This window comes from Melospiza melodia, chromosome 20 (assembly GCF_035770615.1).
Source record: "Melospiza melodia melodia isolate bMelMel2 chromosome 20, bMelMel2.pri, whole genome shotgun sequence".
Classification (NCBI taxonomy): Eukaryota; Metazoa; Chordata; class Aves; order Passeriformes; family Passerellidae; genus Melospiza; species Melospiza melodia.
This window is the reverse complement of record NC_086213.1, coordinates 4,418,063-4,439,580: the sequence shown is the minus strand read 5'-3', so window position 1 is coordinate 4,439,580 and position 21,518 is coordinate 4,418,063. Positions and strand designations below refer to the sequence as shown.

Below are 21,518 nucleotides of genomic sequence, written 5' to 3'. Positions count from 1 at the left end.
AGACAAATAAAGAAGATTTTAGCTTATATCAAGAGTGCTTATCAAAGCCTCTAGCATTTGCCCTCCTACAAAAAGGAAGTAGGGGTGTTTAATTATAGGGCTGTTTATTTAGATGCATAAAAACCACTCCCCCTCATGTTGTTATACATTAAAGAAGCCCAAGTGATTAGAGACACCCACTCAAGCACTAAATCCTTGGAACAGTGGCTGCTCTGCAGCCTGGTAAGGAAACATCCAAGCCTTGCTTCTCCTCCCAGCATTTGCACCTGTACTTTTTCTCAATCCCGGCAGAAATGAGCTGAACTGCTGCTGGGTGCTTGGCTTACGAGCCTCAGTGGAAGGGGCAGAAGATGAGGCTGGTGCTCAGATTGGGTTTCACTGCTGTTTCCTCACACTCGCACTTTTTTAGAGCTGGTAAGTTTTACAACTTCTAATACACTGAGCCTCATTCCTCACACTTAGCTGTGATATTGAAATGCAATTCCATCCTGGATCATCAGTGAGGCCAGTCACTCTTGTCAAAGCAGACTGATCCTCCCCACCTCTGCATTAATTGAAGTTTTCTGCATCTCAACTCAAAGCCTGGTTCCATCTTACCCACAGGAACAGTGCTAAAAATTAATCAATATTCTGACATAATTTAGTACAAGAGCAATTGATACAGAGAGCTGGTAGAATCAACTTTATTTACAGAATGTTACTGGGAAAGTGTCAAGTTAAAAAAGTATGAAAACAATCTTACAAGGACAAGCTGGTGATTGCATGTTTTACAGGGATTGTTTTGGGAACAACCACTGGAAGAATGAGTGACCTCCAACAGCTTCCAGGTTGGAGATTGCAGCTTGCTATTTCATACAACACTGTCTCTGCTGGACTGAAACAAACCCACCACAGCACACTGCCAAGGCTTATAAAATACAGACAAGTGATTTTTTTTTTTTCCTGCTGCTGGTTTTGCTTTCAGTGAGACCGAAGAAAGAGCAAGTCTGTGAGAGTTCTGGTTTTACTTTCACCTCTTAAAAGAGCACAATGGCCTAAGCTAGGTAGGACATGACAGCAGTACTAGACTCAACACAAGTGAGGGAGTGAAGTGAGGAACCATGCACAAGGATGGAAGAGAACACTTAACTGTTCAGGGAAGTGAAACAGGCTTAAAAGGAACATAGTATTTTAAAACCAAATATACACAGTAAGATCACAAAACTACCCCATCCTCCCCCTTTCAAGCCACAGAACAAGACTCCAAGGCAAGTTTCACAGTAATGGCATCACCAGATGCACACTAGATTGAGGACAGTTCTTGGGACTCCCTTCTATGAACAGCACTGAAGGCAGTACAGAATATCCACAGCTATGACTGAGGAGTTGAAGGGTGAGGATTCCAAGGCTCCATTTTGATGACCTTTAGTAACTGGCTTGAAAGATTAAAACAAGGAAAATACTGCAGCTAAATAAGGACCAGCACCAGCCCTCTTGAAAGAGCAACAACCAGTAGGTACCTACAGACTGAAGATCTGGCTTTATCATGACTGCACCAGGTCCCATCCTCAAGGCTTTTGAAGACTAAACAATTCTCTCATTTGGTGGCAAGAGTCACAGGGAATCAGACCTTTGTTACATAGACAGCAAGATGTGGGCTTTTACTTTGACACTTTAGCTACACTGAGTGCACAGTACGTGACAGAAAAATGTGAGAGAGAGACCTAGAGGAGATGAGCAGCAAGAAAAGGCAAAGCAACTTCATCCTGTTCACTCACACTTAGGATATGCAACTTTAATCTTAAAGAAAGTCCCACACGTACAATGGAGAAAGGTCCAAACCATAGGCACAACTAAAGCTCAACTGTTATCAGCTACTCTTATGTACAGCTGTATAGATTCAAAAAGGCTATTCTAGGTGTGTATGTACAAAAGATTGTTTATACACAAGTCTGTACAGAAGGGTCTATACATGTAGTTTTCTGCAGAAGGAATCCATAGCTGCTACCTCTACACTAGAGAATATCAGCACTTCATTCACATATCTTACAAAAACAAACAAACAAAAAAAAAAATAGACACTTCCAGGATTAAACTGGCTTTGTCGTGCATCTAAATTTCTTCAGGCTTCACTATCCAAGCCATAATGGATCCTTTAGTCTTGATGCAGACATGAGACCAGGACAGGTGCCATGTGCTTTAGTCTCTCAAAAGGAAATTCTGCACAGGAGTGCTAAAAATAAAAGCCCCAAAAAACCAAACAGAGGTGAAGTCCTGGCTATGGACATTCTCATCCAGTCTAAAGAATCGCAAGTGTTCCACCCAGTGGTCACTTCACTGCCGGAATTCCAGTTCATCCACACTGATGACTTTGGATGGCATGGATGGAAGAGGCTGCTGCAACACATCTGAACCAAACCACTTTGCAAGGCCAATGGGAGAGCCACTCCTCTGGCTGGGGCGATGGTCGAGCTGTGTGTGCCCGTGAGATAATCCAGTCCGAGGCAGCACATTCTGAGGGGTTGTTTGTGCACCAGCAGGTGATCCCTGTGCTCCAGAGCCTGTGAAATGTAAAGTATTAGAGGTGCAGTAATACCCAGCACAGATTTGCCCTCGAGCTATCACCTGATAAGGCATGTGAGCTGAATGTGGCTTTTATTCATTCTATGAGCCCCAGAAGTCCAGGTACCACAGGTTTATTTTCATTAGTACTCCCATAAATGGCCTGACACTGCCAGTTCCGGACACAGACGGGTGTGAAGGGAAGACCAGGATCAAATAGCATTTCCCTGGAGAAGGTGGGTGGCCCGTGGCCCCAGAAGGCTGAAAGCCTGCACACATGCTGCAAGAGTCAGATCTGTCAGTATCAACACATGTTCTGAAACCAAACACTTCACTTGGACTTTGTTCTGGCATAACAGCTTGCATTGGCCCAAACCACCTGAGACCCACACAAGGTTAGTGATCACGAATAACTAAATTAAAGTAGCTCCATGAATAACTAAATTAAAGTAGCTTCCTGCTAGCACAGTGCACTCAACACCCCAGAAAGGAGCCTTCTAGAACTCACTCCTGCTGTCTGGTCAAGCCTACCTGATCGTTGTAGCTGCTGTTGCATCATGGCGAGCTGCAGAGGTGTCCCCGAGCGTGGATTGAGGATGTGATGGCTTGCTGTTGGTAATGGATAAAAAGGCTGGCCAAGGATGGGAGCAGATATTCCCTGCAAGTGAGACAGGTCCACTCCAGGAGGAAGCATACCTGTGGAACATGAGCAAGAAAAACTTCTTACCTGATAAGCATAAGGAACTTCATGCAAAACAAAACATATGTATTTAGATGGGTTGGAATTTATTGTCCAATTTTAAAGGTAAGTTCTGATATAATAAAGACTACCAGTAGTATCAGTTTGTGCTGCTCCTAACACAGTCTCAAAGAGAACATGCATGAACAAGAAAAAAAGTATGGATTACCTGCTTGCAGCAGAGGAAGATGCTGTGGATGGACCCCCTGTGCCATCATTCTCTGGACCAATCCTGGGTGCAGTTGATGAGCAGGTCGTACAAGTGGTACATGGGGAACAAGGGGTACTTGATGAACAGGACGAAGGAAAGGGCCTCCTGGTACTGGGGAGGCCATTGTAGGAGTCTTCCTACCAGCTGATTTGGGCCTGTAGTCTTGCTCTTTGGTGCAACGATTTGCTTGGGTAAGAGGTGTGGAACATGCAGAGCGTTGCAGTGCAGGTAGTTTGGTACCTAAGGTGGGCAAAGTTCCTTGATCTGCATTCTCCACAGAACTAGACAGTAGGTTATCTGTAGCTAGAATTGAATACAGCTATTACAGTCCACAGCTAGAAATTGCACCTAATGAAAATTAAAGCTTAATGATTGGATTTGATAGGTTCCAGAACTAGCTGAACTGTAGTCATATATATTTAATAGCAAGCATCTTTTTTCTGGATGCTTCTGGCCAAATTATTTCAAAAAGAGTAATGAGAGGGAATTTGTTCCACAGGAATCCCTGTACAGGAAACTTAAATTAGTTTAGAATCAACAGTAACTCCATTTTTAATTCTTATTTTTCCTTCTTAGGAATTTTGAACTGGCAGCACAGATGAGTCAGTGCCAAAGGTGACAGGAGGTACAAGAGATCCTCCCTAGACAAGACTGTAAGTTGGAGTTGTGCCAGAAGTCTGGCCAAAGGTGGTTTTTCAGTTTAGCTGTGTTTGGGGGTTAACAGCAGCCTTCTATATCTGATATCTGCTTAGCAAGATTTGGAACTAAGGCACCTCCAGAAGCAACTTCCACATACCATCCAGATGAGTTGGAGAAGGCCTGAAATACCCTGGCATTAAGTACTGCAGTGGAGATATTTCAGTTGGACTGCTACCATGAACTGCAAGTTGCCTCTGCAGCTACCAGTGCTGAAGCACAATGCCACAGCCATTGGCCACGTCAGTCTGACTGGGTCAGGCAACTGGTGTTGAGCATTTCCTTTTAACAGCCTCTTACATCAGCTTGGGTGACAAAATGCTTCCCTGATCTGCTACACTTAAGAGTTTAACTGGTCTCAGCTTTGACTGTTCAGTTGTCTCAAGACAACTAAGTTTTCAATTATTGGCGTAGAGAGCTATGGAAGCATTATTGTCACTGTGCTTGTTCATCAAGAAAAGTTGCAAACAATTATGGTTCAGCCTTCTTAGTGTTGCTCAGAAATTGATAGGAAATAGAGATTAAGCCCTGGAAGAGCATCCCCTCCATAGCTCTGGCCCCTCCTCCCATAGGCTCCCTCCTCATCTCCACAGCTAAGGAATGTCTAAAGGTAGCCTGGGTGCATTATGTGCTGAGACAATCTGAGTGTATTCCAAATCCCTTTTGCCTGTGGTATTTTAAAGCCATTACAATACCTTCATTTGGTCTCTGATTTTCATCTTTAACATCACTGATTTTCATTTTCCCAGAAACTGGATCCTCTTTGCTTTTCTCTTTGCTCTCGTACATCTTGCGAATCACCGAGGTAGGTGTGAAGGAAGGAGACAGCTGCAGAGGACACAGTGAGAAACTCACCTCACCCAGGGCTCATTATCCAGGCCACAACATCTCAGCTGTGGGAGGACACCAATTCTAGCACATCCTTTCCATTTAAAGCCCTTTTGAATCAGCTGCTGCATGCCCATGATTTTACTTCACCTCATTTCATAGCTTTATTCTATAGATTAAGCATTTCTCTTTAGCTCTTTTGCAAGTCCAATATCAAAACCTGCAGCTGTTCTCAGTTAAATGTACTTTAACAGGCTTGAAGTAAAATAGCTGAGCTGTAGTGTAAGTTACAGCTGTTTCCTCTTTGCTATTGGTTCAGAAGAGCAATTCCATAGGAATTCCTATAGAGCTGTTTCATCTGCATGAGCTCAGGGCTGATGTTCTGCAGAGAATTATTGCCTCATTTGGGTTCCCCCCATTCAGAGTTCCATAGATCCTGTGGAAGTCACTCATTTGGAATATAAACCTTTATTACTTGTTTCATTTGGCAGGTGATGGAGCTGCAAGTACTTGACTGATTAATTGGAAAATTTAGATGAAAACTGCATTCTACATAATGCTGAAGGTAGAAAGGCAACAGCTTGGCTTTGAGATTTCACTAATCTTCAAAGTGACCCTGAAGCTCCTAGGCATCACTTCAACCCATAGACACTTAGGTCAAACACTTTACACCCAAATACCAGTGTTCTCTAAAGCATCTCATGGCTTTCAGCACCTGTCTTAAAATTTAAGCACCAAAATATGATTGCTTGGTTTTTCATAACCACCTTCACTTGGCTTCAGAACACAAGGTCAAGGTAACATTAATGGTATTTCTTCAGTTTTAGGTAAGACAGTGGTCAGAAAAGGCTCTTTTCCAAGGTAAACACATTCAGTTAAGCATGAAGGAAAAATCATTCCTGTGTCACATGGCCACAGATATAACATGAATGTGATTAACTCGATGGCCTCCCTTTCCCCCATCAATGACCACTGCTGAACTCTGGTAACTGCAGACTCTGTGACAGTTCTCCTACAACCACTGAACATCAGGTACTGACCATGCTTGTAATGGATGCTGCAGGGGCTGGAGAAGATGCACTCCCTCTGTGTCCTGGTGCAGGGGATTTGGTCATTCTCTGCTGCCTGTGAAGGGACAGGGAGTCAGAAGCAGCTCTGCTCTTGGCACAGAACCAAAGGCAGCACTGCCAAGAACCAATGCAATCCTGAGTGACTAGTGCTAATATCTACTGAAAGACAATACTCACATTAAAAATCAGTTAACAGCATATCCCCTACATTTTGCAGTCAGGTGCTCACCTGTTTCTGTAGCCATCTCTGCTTTTGTCCATTTGTGGTTTACCAAAGCCATGCTGGTAGAAATTTGCTGCGTGTATGGCCAAGTCATGTGGGAGTGCCAGTCCCTCTAATGCAGCTTGCTGGATCTCCAGGGGACTCATCTGAGGTACAGTTGGATAAAAAGCACACAAGTCAAAGCCTATATTTGGCTGGGTTTTTAAAAAATATATTGAAGACTGATTGCTATAGCTACTAATGTCTTCACCAACATCTGCCCACCAACAGTCTGGTTTATTAACAGGCAATAGATGTTTCAAAAAATTTTGTACTTCAGATACTCTAAGATGGGCCAAATTGCAATGAGGTTTGGAGACTGTACTAAATTAGACTTGTATCCTCACACTCAGAGAAAACTTAAAGCACAAACATCTGGGTGCAACAACTACATATTTCTACACGTTAGCTCTAGACCGCAGAAGACAAAGACATGCAAATATATTAAACAAAAAGCAGGTCATCTAACCTGTGCAGCAACTGGGCTCATGGGCTTCCTTACACCTGGAAATGGATCACCAAGCAACTGCTGAGAACCTTGTCCAAAACCTAAAGAATATAGAACAGTTGTTTTTAAAAGCACTAACAGTTCCTTTCAATACAAAGAATACATATCCCAAAGTAAAATAATGCTACATGAATTAAGGATTCCTTGTGAAGACTCTCAGCTCACCCCTTAAATCTACCTAGAGCTACATCTCTTCCTTGTCACAGAGCTAGAGAGCTACAAAGAGGCTCCTGGTAGTGTTTTGTAGTACAAATGGCCAAGTACTCCTTGGAAGTTATTTTTACACAGTAGCTGAGCACATTATTCCTCACCAGAACTCACTGTGAGCTCTGGGTGATGAATTTAACATTAGAGACTAGTAAGTGAAAAGGCACTTAGCACTCAAAAGGCAGACACTGCCCTAGTTGCCCACCAAGTGCCAGGAAGTTTTTATAATTCTAAAAAGCAGTCTTAAAAAACCCTCAGGCAATGAAAGCCCCCTTTGCAGGCAGCCTCACCAATGGGGGAAGATATTCTGTGGCGCAGGTAATCTGCAGAAGCAGCTCGAGCAGGGAACACAGGAGGGATGGGGGGAGAGGGGGCTCTCTGTGCCAGCAGGGAGGCTGCAGGCTCCAAACCACCCATCAGCCCACTCAACACATTCGATGAAGCAGGTCTGGTAATGGGTGGACCAAGAAGCTCCTAAGAATAATTAAAGAAAGAACATTCAAAATAGGACAAATTTACACAAACCAGCTCATTTTACTACACCACAGCCTGCCCTATTTATAGCAACTTGGAGACAAGGGGACTTGTGCAACCAGATACACCAATCCTGCTTTGCCCAGAATCAGGCACGCAGCAAGCTTTTCATTTTCAAGCTCTAATTACAGGAAGTAACATGACAAGACAAAATTTTAGGTAAACTGATCTAGTCCCTGGCTCTTTCTTTATAGTATCTTGTCTGATATTATAAAGAAAGGACACACTTAATGGATCAATGTGATCCATCAGAGACACTGTTAAGGATGACTGACACTGCCAGTATCTTGTCTGACTGTTGATGCCATAAAGCCTTAAATGCCTTATTTTAAAATAATTTTTGTTTTCCCATTGGGGATATGCTTTTAAGTACTTCCCTCCCCGCAGTAAGAATACCTGCAGAATATTCTTTGACAGAGGCTGGCCTGATATCTCTGGAGGTGACATTAAGTGGCTTTCAAGGCTCTGCTAAGAAAATGAAAACACTACATTAGACATAAATACAACCAAGCTCATTAAGAGACTATCTACATTTGTTTCAGTGACAGAAGTAATTTAATCTGTTGTGTTGAACAGTACTTTATGCAACAGCCAAATAAAATTTCAGCAAAGTTAAGGGCTGAGCTGGCTACAGATTTCCCCTAAGAAAAATGCCTGTACTAGACTGCATACAAGTATTTCACTGTGCCTTGTTCAAGTTTGGATCAAATATATGAATTTATGTAATTGTGTAAACCAGAGATGGACTACTGAGCCATTGGTTAACTGAAAATATGTACAAACTAAAAATTGTTTGCATGTTTAAGAAATTATTTAAGATATTTTTCTGTGCATCAAAACTGCACAATGTAAAGAGACACCCAGAGGCAAAGCATTGATTTAAGCCTGAGATCAATCTGCAAATTCTTCACAGGGCAAATTCACATTCTTCACTATCCTTTAGTTAAGTGGGATGGGTCTAAAAGTCCTTGGGCATAGTTTGGCAGGAAAACCACATGCTTCAGACCTACTCGGTTGTTAGAAGTATCTTCTGGTGCCAGAAATATTTACTGACAGCTTCTGGGTCAAGCACACTGCTTAGGCAGTTAGTGGCAGGATGAAATTTCATCCTACAATTCCTTGCAGTTTAAACCTTACTATCATCTGTTGTTTAATATTAATCTTCCAGCTAACAAGTATTCACACTTCAGTTTCATCTTAGTACAAGTGTGGTGGTGTTTGCAGGGGTCTTAGGATGAGGGAAGAGATGAGGAATCTGACTCCATGTTTCAGCAGAAGGCTTGATTTATTATTTTATGATATATATTTATTAAAACTATACTAAAAGATTAGAAGAAAGTATTTAATGAGAAGGCTAGCTAAGAATAGAATAGGAATGGAAATGATAACAAAAGCTTGTGTGTTGGACAGAGTCCAAGCCAGCTGACTGTGATTGGCCATTAATTAGAAACAAGCACATGAGACCAATCCCAGATGCACCTGTTGCATTCCACAGCAGCAGATAACCATTGTTTACATTTTGTTCCTGAGGCCTCTCAGCTTCTCAGGATAAAAAATCCCAAGGAAAGGATTTTTCATAGAATATATCTGTGACATCCAAGTGCTGTTAAAAGTCAAGTGCAAAAGAACAGACTGTTCACTGCCATACCTCTACTAAACAAAGGTCACTAAAAGCATCTGGTAAACATTCAGGTGAGGGTTAGCTGTTACCCCCCCAGGTCACCAGAGGCACTGGCTGCACTTACATTGACCTTGGGCTGGGAAGGCAGAGTCCCGCTTGCCTTCATGCTGCTGACCAGTTTGTTAAACGCTGTCATGTCCCCATCCTTCTTCATCTGCCTGGAGCCACTGACGTTCAGGGCTTCTTCCATCTGCTCAGCCATAAAGGGAGTGGCAATTTTCCCCTCCTGATCCACTTTCAGACCTTTTAGCCCAGCTTCGACTTCCTCCACTGAGAGTACAACCCCTGAATGTGCTGAGAAATACAGGAGAAATACTGGTAAACCACAGTTCTGGTCTCAAATGAGATAATTCTTGTGCAGGTGTTGAATAGAAGTTGTTTGAAAACTAGGAACAGCCAAAAACTTATTTTTTGATACTGATGCTAACTGCCAAACCATGACTGATCTGGGTTTAGATTGACATTGTAAGATATCCATATTCAGAGAACTGACATGAACAACTGCCACATAAGACTCCATAACAACCTGTTTAGGCTTCAGCTAGTAAATCCTTGCTCTTTCATTTATCCTGCAAGAAATGTTGTTACTACATTTTACAACTTTGCTTGCATTTAACAGAGAATATTAATGTGACAATTGAGTTGGTTTCTTTTCTCAATTAGGAAAGTTTCATTTATCTTATACTCCAGGATTCCAGATGGTTTTACAGCCACAGTGCAAGCCATGCCGAATTTCTGAAGCTCTCATAAGCAGAAAGAATACATACCTGGAAAATCTAGACACTTCAGAGACTCAGCTACACACTTAAGCTCAGTGTGTATAAAGTTTGAAGTAGATTTTTTTACTCAGAAATTAAAGCCTCTTATAGAAAGATTTCACTGGCATAACCAGCACAAGGTACAGGGCTCTTAGCAGTACTTTTTTCTGTACATGCATATATCTACACATATATAAACACCTACTGGTGCTTGACATCAAGGCTAAACATGCTTTATGGACCAGCTGACACACATCACAAGGCATGATACCTTAAAAGAAAAGGAAGAAAAGACAGAAGCATGCCATGGGTTGCAGATATTGGACCAAAGAAACAAGATTTACTGGAAATTTGGGCAAGGAGGTGGAGAAAAGAAACAATGATGCAGACATGCAGCACAGAACATGAGCAAACATGATGCTGGTGGAGAGGAATTGATCTGAAAACTCCACAACACTTGAAGAGCTGTACAGCATTTTGTGGGAATGCAGAGGCCCACATCAGGTACTTTTGAGTAAATGGAAACTTCCTGACAGATTTTTGTTCCTTCATCCGTGGTTTGTGAGGATCAAAGTTGAAAAAGTTTTTAGTAGGAAAGTCAGACTAAGCAGAACAGAAATAGAACTACAAGTCTTTTTAAAGTGAAATTAAGGAAGCTCTCCACATGTTAGCCAACACTACCTACTCCAGACTGGATGTTTAAGAACATTTGCAGTGCTCAGATGCTTTCCTTCCTAGCTACCTCACACTAATCACTTTTTCTTCAGTCCAGTTTACATGGCAATACATGCTGCTTGCCAAAGAGAAACCAATTTGGAATCAGACCTCAAGATTTCACAGAACACATGCATTTGTACACTCCATGCATGCTATGGGCCCAGACATGCAAATCCCTACACTGGAGGCACCCTTGAAAAAACAAAACCAAACAAATTCCCATTCTCAAGGCACTGTACAACTTCTGACACTTAATGGATCAATGTGCTCCATCACAGACACTGCCAAGGATGACTGACACTGCCAGTTTTTGGTAAAGCCAGAGTTTCAATGCCACAGTTTCAGAGCTGACATTACCAGTCACCACTATGAAAAACTGCACATGCCATACACAAAGCTGGAAACTCAGATCAAGACTTGCATCATCTTATAGTTGTTTCTGGCCACTAGAACAGTCTGATAAAGTGATGTCATCCTGTGATTAGGATGAAAAGAGTCAGTGATGATATTGACACAACTGACAGCTGCTGAATACAGAGTTTTCAGTGCTGTAAGTAAATCTGTTACACTGCCTACTCCTGGATTTGGGCAGTTGAGGTTTCCAGAACACCAAGCCTCTTGCTGGGGGATACTGCATCACAAGAACTCGACAATAGCTGAAGAGGCACTTACTGCTCTCTCTAAGCTTTTCCTTGTTGGCTGAAAGACTTGAGAGAAGAGGTTTTAAGTCCACTTTGGCTTTCTGTAGCATTTCTAGGATGTCCACTTTGTTTTCAGAGTGGTCTTCCAATGGAATGGGAGCAAAGTAGTTTCCAGAGTTCTGGCCAGGGGAGAGAATGGCTTGCTCTAGACCTGCAACAGCAAAACCAGGAGCACTGCGACATCAGTTCACCAACCCAATGGCTCAAGATGAACATACACGGGCAACCAACCTCAGCATGTCACTGCAAAGTCATGCCTCACACCCCTTGCCCAAGATCTGCTGGAGAGTCATCAGGAAGCACTGACAAGAACATTTATTAACAAAGAACTTACAGCTGCTTACTCTAAGAGCTTCCAAAAGAATGCCAAGTGCTTAAACTGTGGGAGAATTCACTGTCCTAAAGCCTTATCTGCTATCTTCTTATTGAATGAGTAAGAAAGAATGTGGAAGGAGGCTCCCTGACCCTGCCTTGTCCTGCAGCCTTACCTGCCAGCCTCTCCAGCTCCTCATGAGGGGTAGATCTCAAGCTGCTTGACCGACTTCCAGAACGACTGGGATTGGAAAACCACCTGCTGAACCTGCTGGCAGACACTGAGCCTTCCCCCAGCACATCCTCTATCATCTAAGGGAGGGAAAAAAGAAAAAAACATAAGCAAGATCAGCAACATTTCTGAGAAGCTTTACTGTGCAAGCAAGATTCTTCTGCTAGACAACTAGATGCTGTTCCCAGAGTTTCAAAGCTTTGATGTGCTTTTTTCCTGCAGTTAACATAACCCAGCGTACATCCCTACCTGACACCAAATATTTACTCACAGTAAAACTGTAACTGGAAAAGCAGTCAGGGCTTTAACCAAAGGCCATTAACTACACCATTTTAAAGTGGAAGTGACAAAAGAACCCCAAGTACTTAAAAACCAGTGCATTATAAAATATAACTCAAACTAAAACTTCTCCTATCCTGCAAGACAGTACCCAGTAAAAGCCTGGCTCAATAGGCACAGATGCAGTTTCAGGCACCATGTTTTCTTTTAGACAAAAGGAAGAGCAGCTTCTTCCTCTCAGAGAAATTAGGTTTTTTCTGAAACAAGGAGCACTCAACACTATTTACAATAGAGAAAAAAAAAGTATTGCTCCATTTGGTTTTGATTGCTTGACTCTAACATATTGTACAAGAAATGTACAAACCTATGGTAACACTTGCCACAGACATCTCACCACTACAAAGAAACTCCCATTTATAACAAGTTAGAACATCTGCCCAACTGCTTCATCAGCAGTTTTTTTCACTTGGGAAATCCCTGCTTTAAAAGGAGTCACCACCTTGCACGTATGCTGAAAATCAGATTATCAAGCCTAAAGAAACCATTTACAACTTCCATAGGGAGAATGAATTCCCCTCCATGTATTTGACAAATCACTGGCACCATATAATGACTCTTTCCTAATGCAAGCGGCTTGTCCACATTAAAGATTAGGTCAGAAGTCCATTTGTTCTAAAACCTCAACATTTCTAAACCATGTCAGGTCTGTTTGTTTGCAGTCAGAATCCAATTTTTGACTTTTGACTGAACTGGTAGGCTGTGTTTATCCAACACAGGAGTAATACCTGTAAAAAATTAATTAACTTCTTAAAGATTTAAGTAATAAAGATTCAAACCCTTTCAGACATACATCCTTTCAGGCACTAGTGTCTCACTGCCTGCCAGGAACTCTGCACAGGAGATCTGCTTGCTGCATTTCCCAGACTAAGACAGAAAAAGCTGTCTTCAGCTAGGCTAAATTTGTACAATGAATCTTTTCTGAACATACCCTTAATAATTCTAAAGATCCATTCATAATGTCAATTTTGAGCCTTCAAGTAATGACCAAAAGAAAGGAAAAATGGTCAGCTAGTCTGCCTCAAACACTTACTCTGGAGCCAGTCCCAGGGATAACACCTTGGCAGAAACATCCTAACACTCCAAAGCTAAATCTCTGCAAATTCATCTTAAACTTACACATTTCATAAAGGAACTTCCACAAAGCAAGAAGTTTTAGCTTTCACAGAATGCAGCTGCAGCAAAAATGACTCTCATTAATACACCCAGTCTTAAGCCCCAGAAAACTCACGGAAGCCAGGCCAGGAACACTTTTATCCAAGTTAAAGAACTCATTGAAGTCAAACTCTCCTGGAGCAGGTTCTTGTAAAACAGCTTCTCTAGGAACTTCTTGATCTGCTGGAGTTTCATTGGCAAGGACAGCTTGCACTTCATCCTCTTCTGCCACTCCACCATTGCATTCTATGCCTTAAAAGAAAACCAAGTGACTGCTGAATCACTGAATTTGGCTATTTCCTGTGGGAACAGGGCCTGACAGCCAATGCACTTGCCCAGGGATTAGAAGCACAGGCCCAAAAAAACCCCAGCCCCCAACTGACACCTCATCAGTTACACCCCACTGGCTCCTGCTACAACTCCTAGCACACAGCTGCTAGTCTGGTAAGACTACCTAGCTCAAAAAACTAAGAATTGCCATTGAACTGGGCATAAACAACTGCATCCTGATCAGCCTGGGCTGTTATGCCACACCAAGCACATACAGCTGTTGCAGAGAGTCAACAGCTGCTCCTGGTTTTCCACCAAGAATCCTTTGGCAGCTCCTGCCTTCTTGACGTGGGTTCTTAATAGTCAACACATGACAAATACTGCTTCTCCTCCTTCACCAGGAGCAAGGCACTTCTCACTTTAAAGACTTCTCAGCAAGCTTGCACAGGGCACTGCAAAAAAGCTGTGACATGGCTACCAACTCCTGTGCTTGGAACTGCACTACAATCCAGTTATGTTGCACACCTGCAGAATTTCTAGCATTAAAAAGTCATCTCGCTTGCCATACTGCAATTTTTTTTTTAATCATCTAATGACTGCACACAAATTCAAAGTTTCCTAATTCAGTTTAAAGCTATGTTACTGGGAGATGTATGCCCAGATCAGTGTTCATAATGTTAGTATTACCATAAGGAAAAAAACTATTTCAAGCACCTCAGAGCATTAGCTTAATTTAAACAGAGCCTTTAGCACCCAGCAGGATATAGAAATGAACAAGACCTTTAGAATAACCTATCAACTTCTGATATCATTCAGCATCCATACAAGGTTTTTTCCCAGCCTCTCAATCTCACCTCTCCTTGGAAAAAAAAAAAAAAAAAGGTAACTTATCACCTAATTGATCTTTCAGGTTACAAACACCATTATAGACTTTACATCTTGTGCTTCAAGATGACTAAAAGCTGTGCAAACTTAAGATAAAGGTTTTCATCTACACTTGTCTGGGTGTGTAACAGGCACCTGCACACCCAGCAATGAGCCCCTCTAGCAGACAAGCAGAGCTCCCCTGAGATTTGTCCTTACCTTCCTTCAGCGAGGCCGTGCGTCGCCTCGTACGCTTTCTGCCTTTGTGATCTTCCTCCAGAATTTTATCATCAAAGCCTGTCAGCTCAATGGTTTCAGACTGACTTGTAGGCCCAGCAGAGAACCACTCAGGCTCCTCTTCAGTGTAGGAATCATTCCTTCTTCGCTCCCCAAAGACACGTTTGCTGTCACCAAATTCCCTCTGAAGGGGAGATGTTAAAAACATTAGCCTTAATAAAATACTGCTTCCTAAGAGTCTTCCCCAACTTCCACCTTTCACACCAGTTCTGGGTATTTTTACATGTGTATACCACCTCCTGTATGCTCTGTAAGCTTTTAAATTTAAGGCTTCACAGCTGAATTTCTGCTTCATTACACCAAAAGCTATTGATCTGCAAGTGTTTCCATAAACTCAGTTCTGCAGCCTGAGAGTTAGCAGTTCCTTTTTTTTGTAAATAGCATTAAAAACGCCTGAAAGCATGGAAAGCACCCATTTACTGAGGTTATGCTTGCTGACAACTGCCAGGTCAAGAACCACAAATGAACTATTAGACTTTTGAACCTCTTGCTAGTAAAAGTCAGCCACAGGCAGCGTTTGTCTGATAAACAGCATTACATATCTCCCTGTGAGCTCTCTGAAGGAATGTAAGTTTTGAAACACCAAGTGCTCACCCTTAAAGGACCTGCTTGCACAGAACCCTTAGCTGCTGCATGCAGCTCACCTGCCCCAGGTGCTTTCAGTGCCCAGGTGTCCAAGCCCCCGATTTAACAGCGAGGAAAAGAAGGAACAAACCCTGAAGCGTTTATCCTTGTAGTCCCTGTCCCGATCGCGGTCCCGGGCGTCCCTGGAGTCCCCGCCCCGATGGTCCTTGTCGAAGTTCCTGGAGGAGATGATCCTGCCGCTGCCGATCCTGCGGCCGCCGATGACGCGGACGCCGTCGCTGTCCTTCTCCAGGGGGCTCCCCGCCCGCCGGGAGCTGACGGACGCTGTCACATGGCAGCCGCCCCCAAAGCTCCGCCTCTGGGGACTCAGCACTACATCCAAGTCATCTTCTTTCACTCGCTCTCTTGGATCTGCCAGTCAATGACCACACAAAAAGCACTCAATTTAATGTATTAAAGACAAGTGAGTTGTGTGTATAGCACCCCTGTGTTCCATAGCCTTGCTGCTATCCACAGGAAGTGGAGACCACACGAAGTACAAACAAAAAACTGACAGCTGGGTATTGAGGAACTACTGTGGTCTCCTAGAAGTACCTGCTTTCCCACTATTAGACCTTTAAGTGATCAGCTTTGAGTTGCAGGGAAATTGTCCCAGCACTTGCATTTCACACATGTATTCACTATTACAGGGCAAGAATAGAAGAATGTAACTGACTGATGCACAGGCTTGTTCTTAGGTAACAGTCACCAGAAAACTCAGTATGGTCTAGTGGAACAACCAAGATTTTTGACACTTATCCTGTGCAGCCAAACATTTTTCAGAGACTTTGGTCTCTTTTGTGTTATCCCAACAGAAAGGTTTTGCCAACAGCCCAGGTTCAGTTTTGTGCTCAAACACACTCACCTACTATTCTACGCATAAGAGAGGTCCGATCTGAATCCAAATCTTTTTTAAAGCTTTCCACTGGTGAAGTTCTCCCTGAAGTTGGATATAAAGATGCATGCCACTTCTCTGGATCCCAGACACCATCACTAGGAAAATAAAATTGCAGCATTGTTTACTATCATGTAGCCTAACAAATGCTTCATAATGATGCTGCTGGAAACCTAGAACTTACTGGTTAGCGACCTGTACAAGTGAATTATCCTTCATACCCAACTTTTAATCTGCTGTACTATGGTTTATTACTTCACACATAGTATTTGGATCTCTTCTGTAACAGCAAGGAAGTACAATATCCAGTATCAGGTTTTAAAAGACTAGTTACTACTAGCTTGCCTGGTACACTGCAAAACAGTTCAAGCAGATCATATGGTGCTGCTCTTAAGCATTTGGGTAATTTTACCTCAATCTCACACTCCCACAATAAATTCATCTGAATAGTAAAGAAACTGCTCCTTAATAAACTTACAAACACTAGTCAAGAACACACATCTCCATTTTTTAGTGAGGTACAGTGACAACATGGGAGAGTAATCCACTAAGCAAGGCAGCTTGTTACAGCCTGACCCAGTCTGTGCTACACACCCATCCATGTTCTTGGTACTTTTTCCTGCAAGTCTGTAAGACTTGTGTTGTGTGAAGTTATGAGATCCAGCAGAAAATAATCTCTGTTCAAAGAACAAAATACTTGGCCAGAGCACTGAGCCCTTCCTAGCAGATTAGTACTTCTGAAAACTGGACTCTATAGCAGTCTGAACTTTGTGGCACATATAACCTCCCATCAACATAAGAGCACTTCTTAGCTAAGTGGTTTTGTTTTTTGCAATTTAAACTTTTGCTTTGAAAGAAATGTATATAGCCTTTGTATAATCAAGAAAATACCTGTCATATTTTTCAGAAAGACAAGAAGGTCTTTTCTTAGAGTAGGGACGCTCTTTAATATCCAGCAGCTCCTCCTAGGAAAAAAAAAAAACCCCAAAAAAAAAAAAAACAAAAATCAAGACAGGAGTTTTGATTCACACCCAGACAAGATTTAAGTGACTCAAACCATCTACTCCAGACTGCCTGTCCAATTTAGTGTTTTAATTTGACAGCCCGGGTTTCCCAATATGCTGTTTCCTATCCTGTGAAATACAGCACTGCAAGTTTATATTTCAGTTGCTCTACCAGTGGCCACTGACCAAACACTTATTCAAAGCACTAAGCCTTACTAGGCCAGGTTCAGTTTCTTGTGAACACTCCAAGGCTGCTCACACCATAAATGTTTATGTATTCACTTCCCTGGACACTTCAGCCTAAAAACAACACAGGCATCACGGACACCAGAGCAGCTGAGTTCTCAAGAAGGAATCAAAATTGCTGTGGTTAATGCTATATAGAGTTCAGCAGGTAACAAAAGCATTAGCACAATTTCAGTTACTGGTGTAGATCTGTGAATTCTAGACAAGCTTGCCATTTCTGACCATCACCAACTCCCAGATATTATGATACGTGTTATACAGTTACCCATTCCACCCAACACCAAATAAATGCTGAATAGTTTATTTTCCCACTTTCTACCAGCTTTGAGCAGCCCTTAGCTTACCACTGCACACCCTGAGCAGTCACCCAACTGGCAACCAGTGCAGTCTCACTGCAGCTTGCTGCATTCAGAAAGCATTATTAATGGTGTGATCATCAGTGCTTTAAATCAGCATTAACTCTGCTGCCCATTTCTAGTTACACTTACTCATTCTCCCAAGATCCCCTTTCTTCAACCTGCCCCACTCCCAACTGTACTGAAATATTCAGAACTGTGCAGGGATCAATGAGCAGCTGGAAAAATAAAGAAATCCTAACAGCAGACACCATACATCAGCCAAACTGAAAGAAATCTGTTTACCCTTTGCCCCCAAAACCACAATATCCTTCAGAACCCTTTCATCATTTTCCCCACATTATTAAAATCAGTTCATTAACTATGTGAGTTTGACACTTGCTCTAGGTGGCAATTTGGTAGCTGGATAAAACTTTAACATCCCCATCCCACCCCAGGCATCACCATTAAAGGGAGCCTGGCCTCCCTGCCCACAGCTTCCCGAAATAAACCTCAATCTGTGAGGAACATCAGTGCTGTAACACTATCAGAGCCTGATGCAGACACTACAGTATTAACAGCCCTGTCCATCAGCAGACTGGGAATGGGTTCTGCTGGCCACGAGAGGGAGTCCAGGCTCTCATTCACATCCTATCACAATTCTTCCACTCAAGTGAGGAAAATTTGAATTGTTTCTTGCCTTTCAGTCATTAGCTGTGCACCCTTGGGGGAACAGCTTCCCAAGAACCAGCAAAGACACAGCTTAAACTGTAGAGCACTCCTCCTACAGAGGAGATAAATGCTGGCACTTCCACCTGGGGGGTTTTATGTTTAATTCACATACATTCTAAGCAGGCTGGGGGGAAAAGTGTGCTTAGCTGTTATCAGTTTTAAGCAGAAAGCTTAGAACTACTCAGAGAATGAACCAGATATTTTCCTAGTGGTAGTAAATGAATATAAACCATTAAAGGAAATCACTCCTCTTTCTATCAGCAGCACATACCCTGTGTTCCCTCAATCCCTAATTAGTAGGAAACTGTAACACAGGAAAATGCCCCACAATGTTGATTTTCTCACCACATTAAAATATTTGAGCTGTAACGTGTAGGGAAACCATATGATGTGAAGTATTTTAACACAGACTGATTTCTGGTATTTCTTGATTCAGGCTCCTTGGAAACCAACTGATAAACAGGACCAGGCACCCTCTGGCACTAGTTCTGCAACTCTGTCCTGGTCAGAAACCATAGGTACTGAATTAACAAAACTGAAGCTACACAGGCATTGCTTTCAGTCAACAGCCACCACCACCACTGCCCTAAAAAGCAGAGCAGAAATTGAAGCTGAATTCAGCTACTACACAAGAGGACTTAGGCAAGACTGAATGAGAAGAGAGACCACTTTTTCAGCAGGGGAGCTTTAAAAACAGCTCCTCTCTTTCACTTAGCAGTTAACTGACTAACTAGGTCTGAATAACAACATACTTTGCATCCTCAAAAGTTAAGGGTACATCTTTTCTCAGAAGTAAGAGAGATCTAGAAAGCTGTGCTATTCCCAAGAAGTTTTGCCAATTCTGATGTACGTGGTTTATTGTTGATGTCTACTCAAAATAAGCTAGAGCTCTGCTATCTCAACAGAACATAGCCACAATGATAACTTCTTTTTCCTTTAAAAAACAACCTGCTAAAAAGCCAACAGCTCCAAATTCCTCAAGAAAGATAACACAGTCAGCAACAATATACTATCTCTCCTGTTCCACACTTCAGGCCATTTGCTGCAAAGTATCTTAACAGCTTTTCACAAAGCAATGACCACCTGTTCCCACAGCTTGCAGCCATGGGAAAATCAACCACCATTACACACACTTCCCAAAGGCATTTTTCAGCAGTGGTACCAAAACCCCAAACAAAATTTGAATCCTAAACCCTACAGCATATCAAGCTCACTTAGTACTAGAACAATCTTTTTTATTGGCAAGTTATTTGGCTCTTCTTCCTCTCATACATATATTTAGGCATCACAGTTAAACATAAGCACCTGTGTTAACGTTAGAACACTAAGCATTGATTAGAGTCACAACTGTTGAGGCTTCCAGCAATCAAACACGAGCAATTCTAAGGTTACAACAGGCATCCAGTAAATATATGAGAGGTCCTGATAAGATCTATGTGCTACACCTTCCTAGGAAATGGCACCTACTGCAAGAAAACATTTTTGGTCAACTTCTCAAAAGAACACTGCTGAAAACAGAACTACCAAGTGCTTGAGAAAGCTGGTAGAACAACATACTTCAGACTCTACAATAATCTCTGAGCACATGCTGTGAGGAGCTCAGATATTAAAATAAGGTGGTGGGAAATCAAAAGCATATCGAGGACAAGATTGCACAACTGCATCACATTTAACCAGCTGCTCATTTGATACCACTTCCTAAATCCTAATCCAGGCAAAGGCTTTTCAGCTTTCACCTCGCTGTTTCCCTCTCACAGGAGCCTCCACCTCCCACTCTACTGCGACCGAGACTTTCACGCACAACTCAGAGACGAAAGAAGAGTGATCTAACCTTTGTGTAACGATGTGGGTATTTAGTTGTAATTCTGTTCAGCTCCAGGAAAGCATCGCCATTTTCAGTTTCTGTTGCTGCACCTCCTCTTTTATCCATGGTTACTTCAAAGCCTTTGACCGCGGAGCTAATTAAAACAAAACCAACCCGTCAGATTTCAAGACGTACCTTTCTAGAGGGTGCATTTTCTCTCCAGCCCGAGTCAGTTTAGCACTCGGGCACAGCAAAGCAGAGCCGCGCTCCCCAGCAGCGCCCGTTCCCTCCCAACCCTGCCCCTTCCCCCGGCCCAGCCGGGCGGCTCTGCCTGAAGGGTCCGAGGCGCCCCGGGAGCGCGGCCGGCCCTATCCGCGCCCGGGCAGCTGCGGCACTCGGGGTACCGCTCTGCGGGCACGGCCGGGGCGCGCGGCCCCGGGACCCGCTCCCCACACAGCCCGCGGGGCCCTGAGGGGCCGGGCGCCGCTCGCCCCGCGCCGAGGGGGCAGCGCGGCCCAGGCGCCGTCCCGAGGCGCCGGAGCCGGGGAGGGGAACGGCGGCAGCGGGGCAGGTGACTCAGCGGATCCCCGCCCGGCCGCACTCACCGGCGGGTGTCCCGCGCCGCTCCGCTCCGCTCAAGGCCTCACCGCCGCCCGCGGCGTTTCCTGCTCCGGCCGCCGGCCCCACTTCTCCCCCGCCCGCCCCCACTGAGGGGCCGCACACGCCCCGGGCCGGCGCTGCCGCCACCGCCGTCCCCCCCCCCCAGCCCCGGCCGCCCCGCGCAGCCCCGCGCGCCGCCGCCGCTCCCGCTCCGCCCGGCGCCGCCTCCGCTCAGCCGCCGTAGCCGGGGCCTCGCGCCGCCCGCTCCGCACCCATTTAACGCCCCGCGCGCAGGCGCGTCGGGCGCGCGCGCCGGGGGCTCCCCCGCCTGCCGCCTGCCCGCGATTGGGCGGCGGGAG

The 21,518-nt window shown here is 43.7% G+C and overlaps 1 protein-coding gene across 5 annotated transcripts; it reads right to left on the bottom strand.

Annotated features, from left to right (window-relative positions):
- Window positions 1-667: 667 nt before the first annotated feature.
- Window positions 668-21,269, bottom strand: EIF4ENIF1 (eukaryotic translation initiation factor 4E nuclear import factor 1). Of its 5 annotated transcripts, none has more exons than XM_063172770.1 (19): window positions 21,165-21,269; window positions 20,587-20,713; window positions 17,330-17,403; window positions 16,409-16,536; window positions 15,635-15,915; window positions 14,842-15,043; window positions 13,565-13,740; window positions 11,942-12,077; window positions 11,425-11,604; window positions 9,342-9,571; window positions 7,993-8,064; window positions 7,353-7,536; window positions 6,817-6,896; window positions 6,315-6,454; window positions 6,056-6,140; window positions 4,883-5,015; window positions 3,450-3,794; window positions 3,073-3,237; window positions 668-2,540 (listed from the first exon to the last, which is right to left on the bottom strand). In XM_063172770.1, the coding sequence occupies exons 2-19, from the start codon at window positions 20,683-20,685 to the stop codon at window positions 2,314-2,316; spliced, it is 2,937 nt and encodes a 978-aa protein (XP_063028840.1). In that variant the 5' UTR covers window positions 20,686-20,713; window positions 21,165-21,269; the 3' UTR covers window positions 668-2,313. The 5 variants fall into 5 exon arrangements, with proteins under 5 accessions (XP_063028840.1, XP_063028842.1, XP_063028844.1 ...); XM_063172772.1 differs by having other exon boundaries at window positions 3,450-3,731; XM_063172774.1 differs by having other exon boundaries at window positions 3,450-3,512.
- Window positions 21,270-21,518: the final 249 nt, after the last annotated feature.

What these genes read in the sequence shown, in the direction of transcription:
- EIF4ENIF1 (XM_063172770.1), bottom strand. Translation starts at nt 20,685, where the DNA reads ATGGATAAAAGAGGAGGTGCAGCAACAGAAACTGAAAATGGCGATGCT. An exon ending in CTTCCCAGCCCAAGGTCAAT is followed by an intron (nt 8,065 to 9,341) that starts GTAAGTGCAGCC and finishes TCATTTTCTTAG; the next exon opens with CAGAGCCTTGAAAGCCACTT. An exon ending in TGAGCCCAGTTGCTGCACAG is followed by an intron (nt 6,455 to 6,816) that starts GTTAGATGACCT and finishes ACTGTACCTCAG; the next exon opens with ATGAGTCCCCTGGAGATCCA.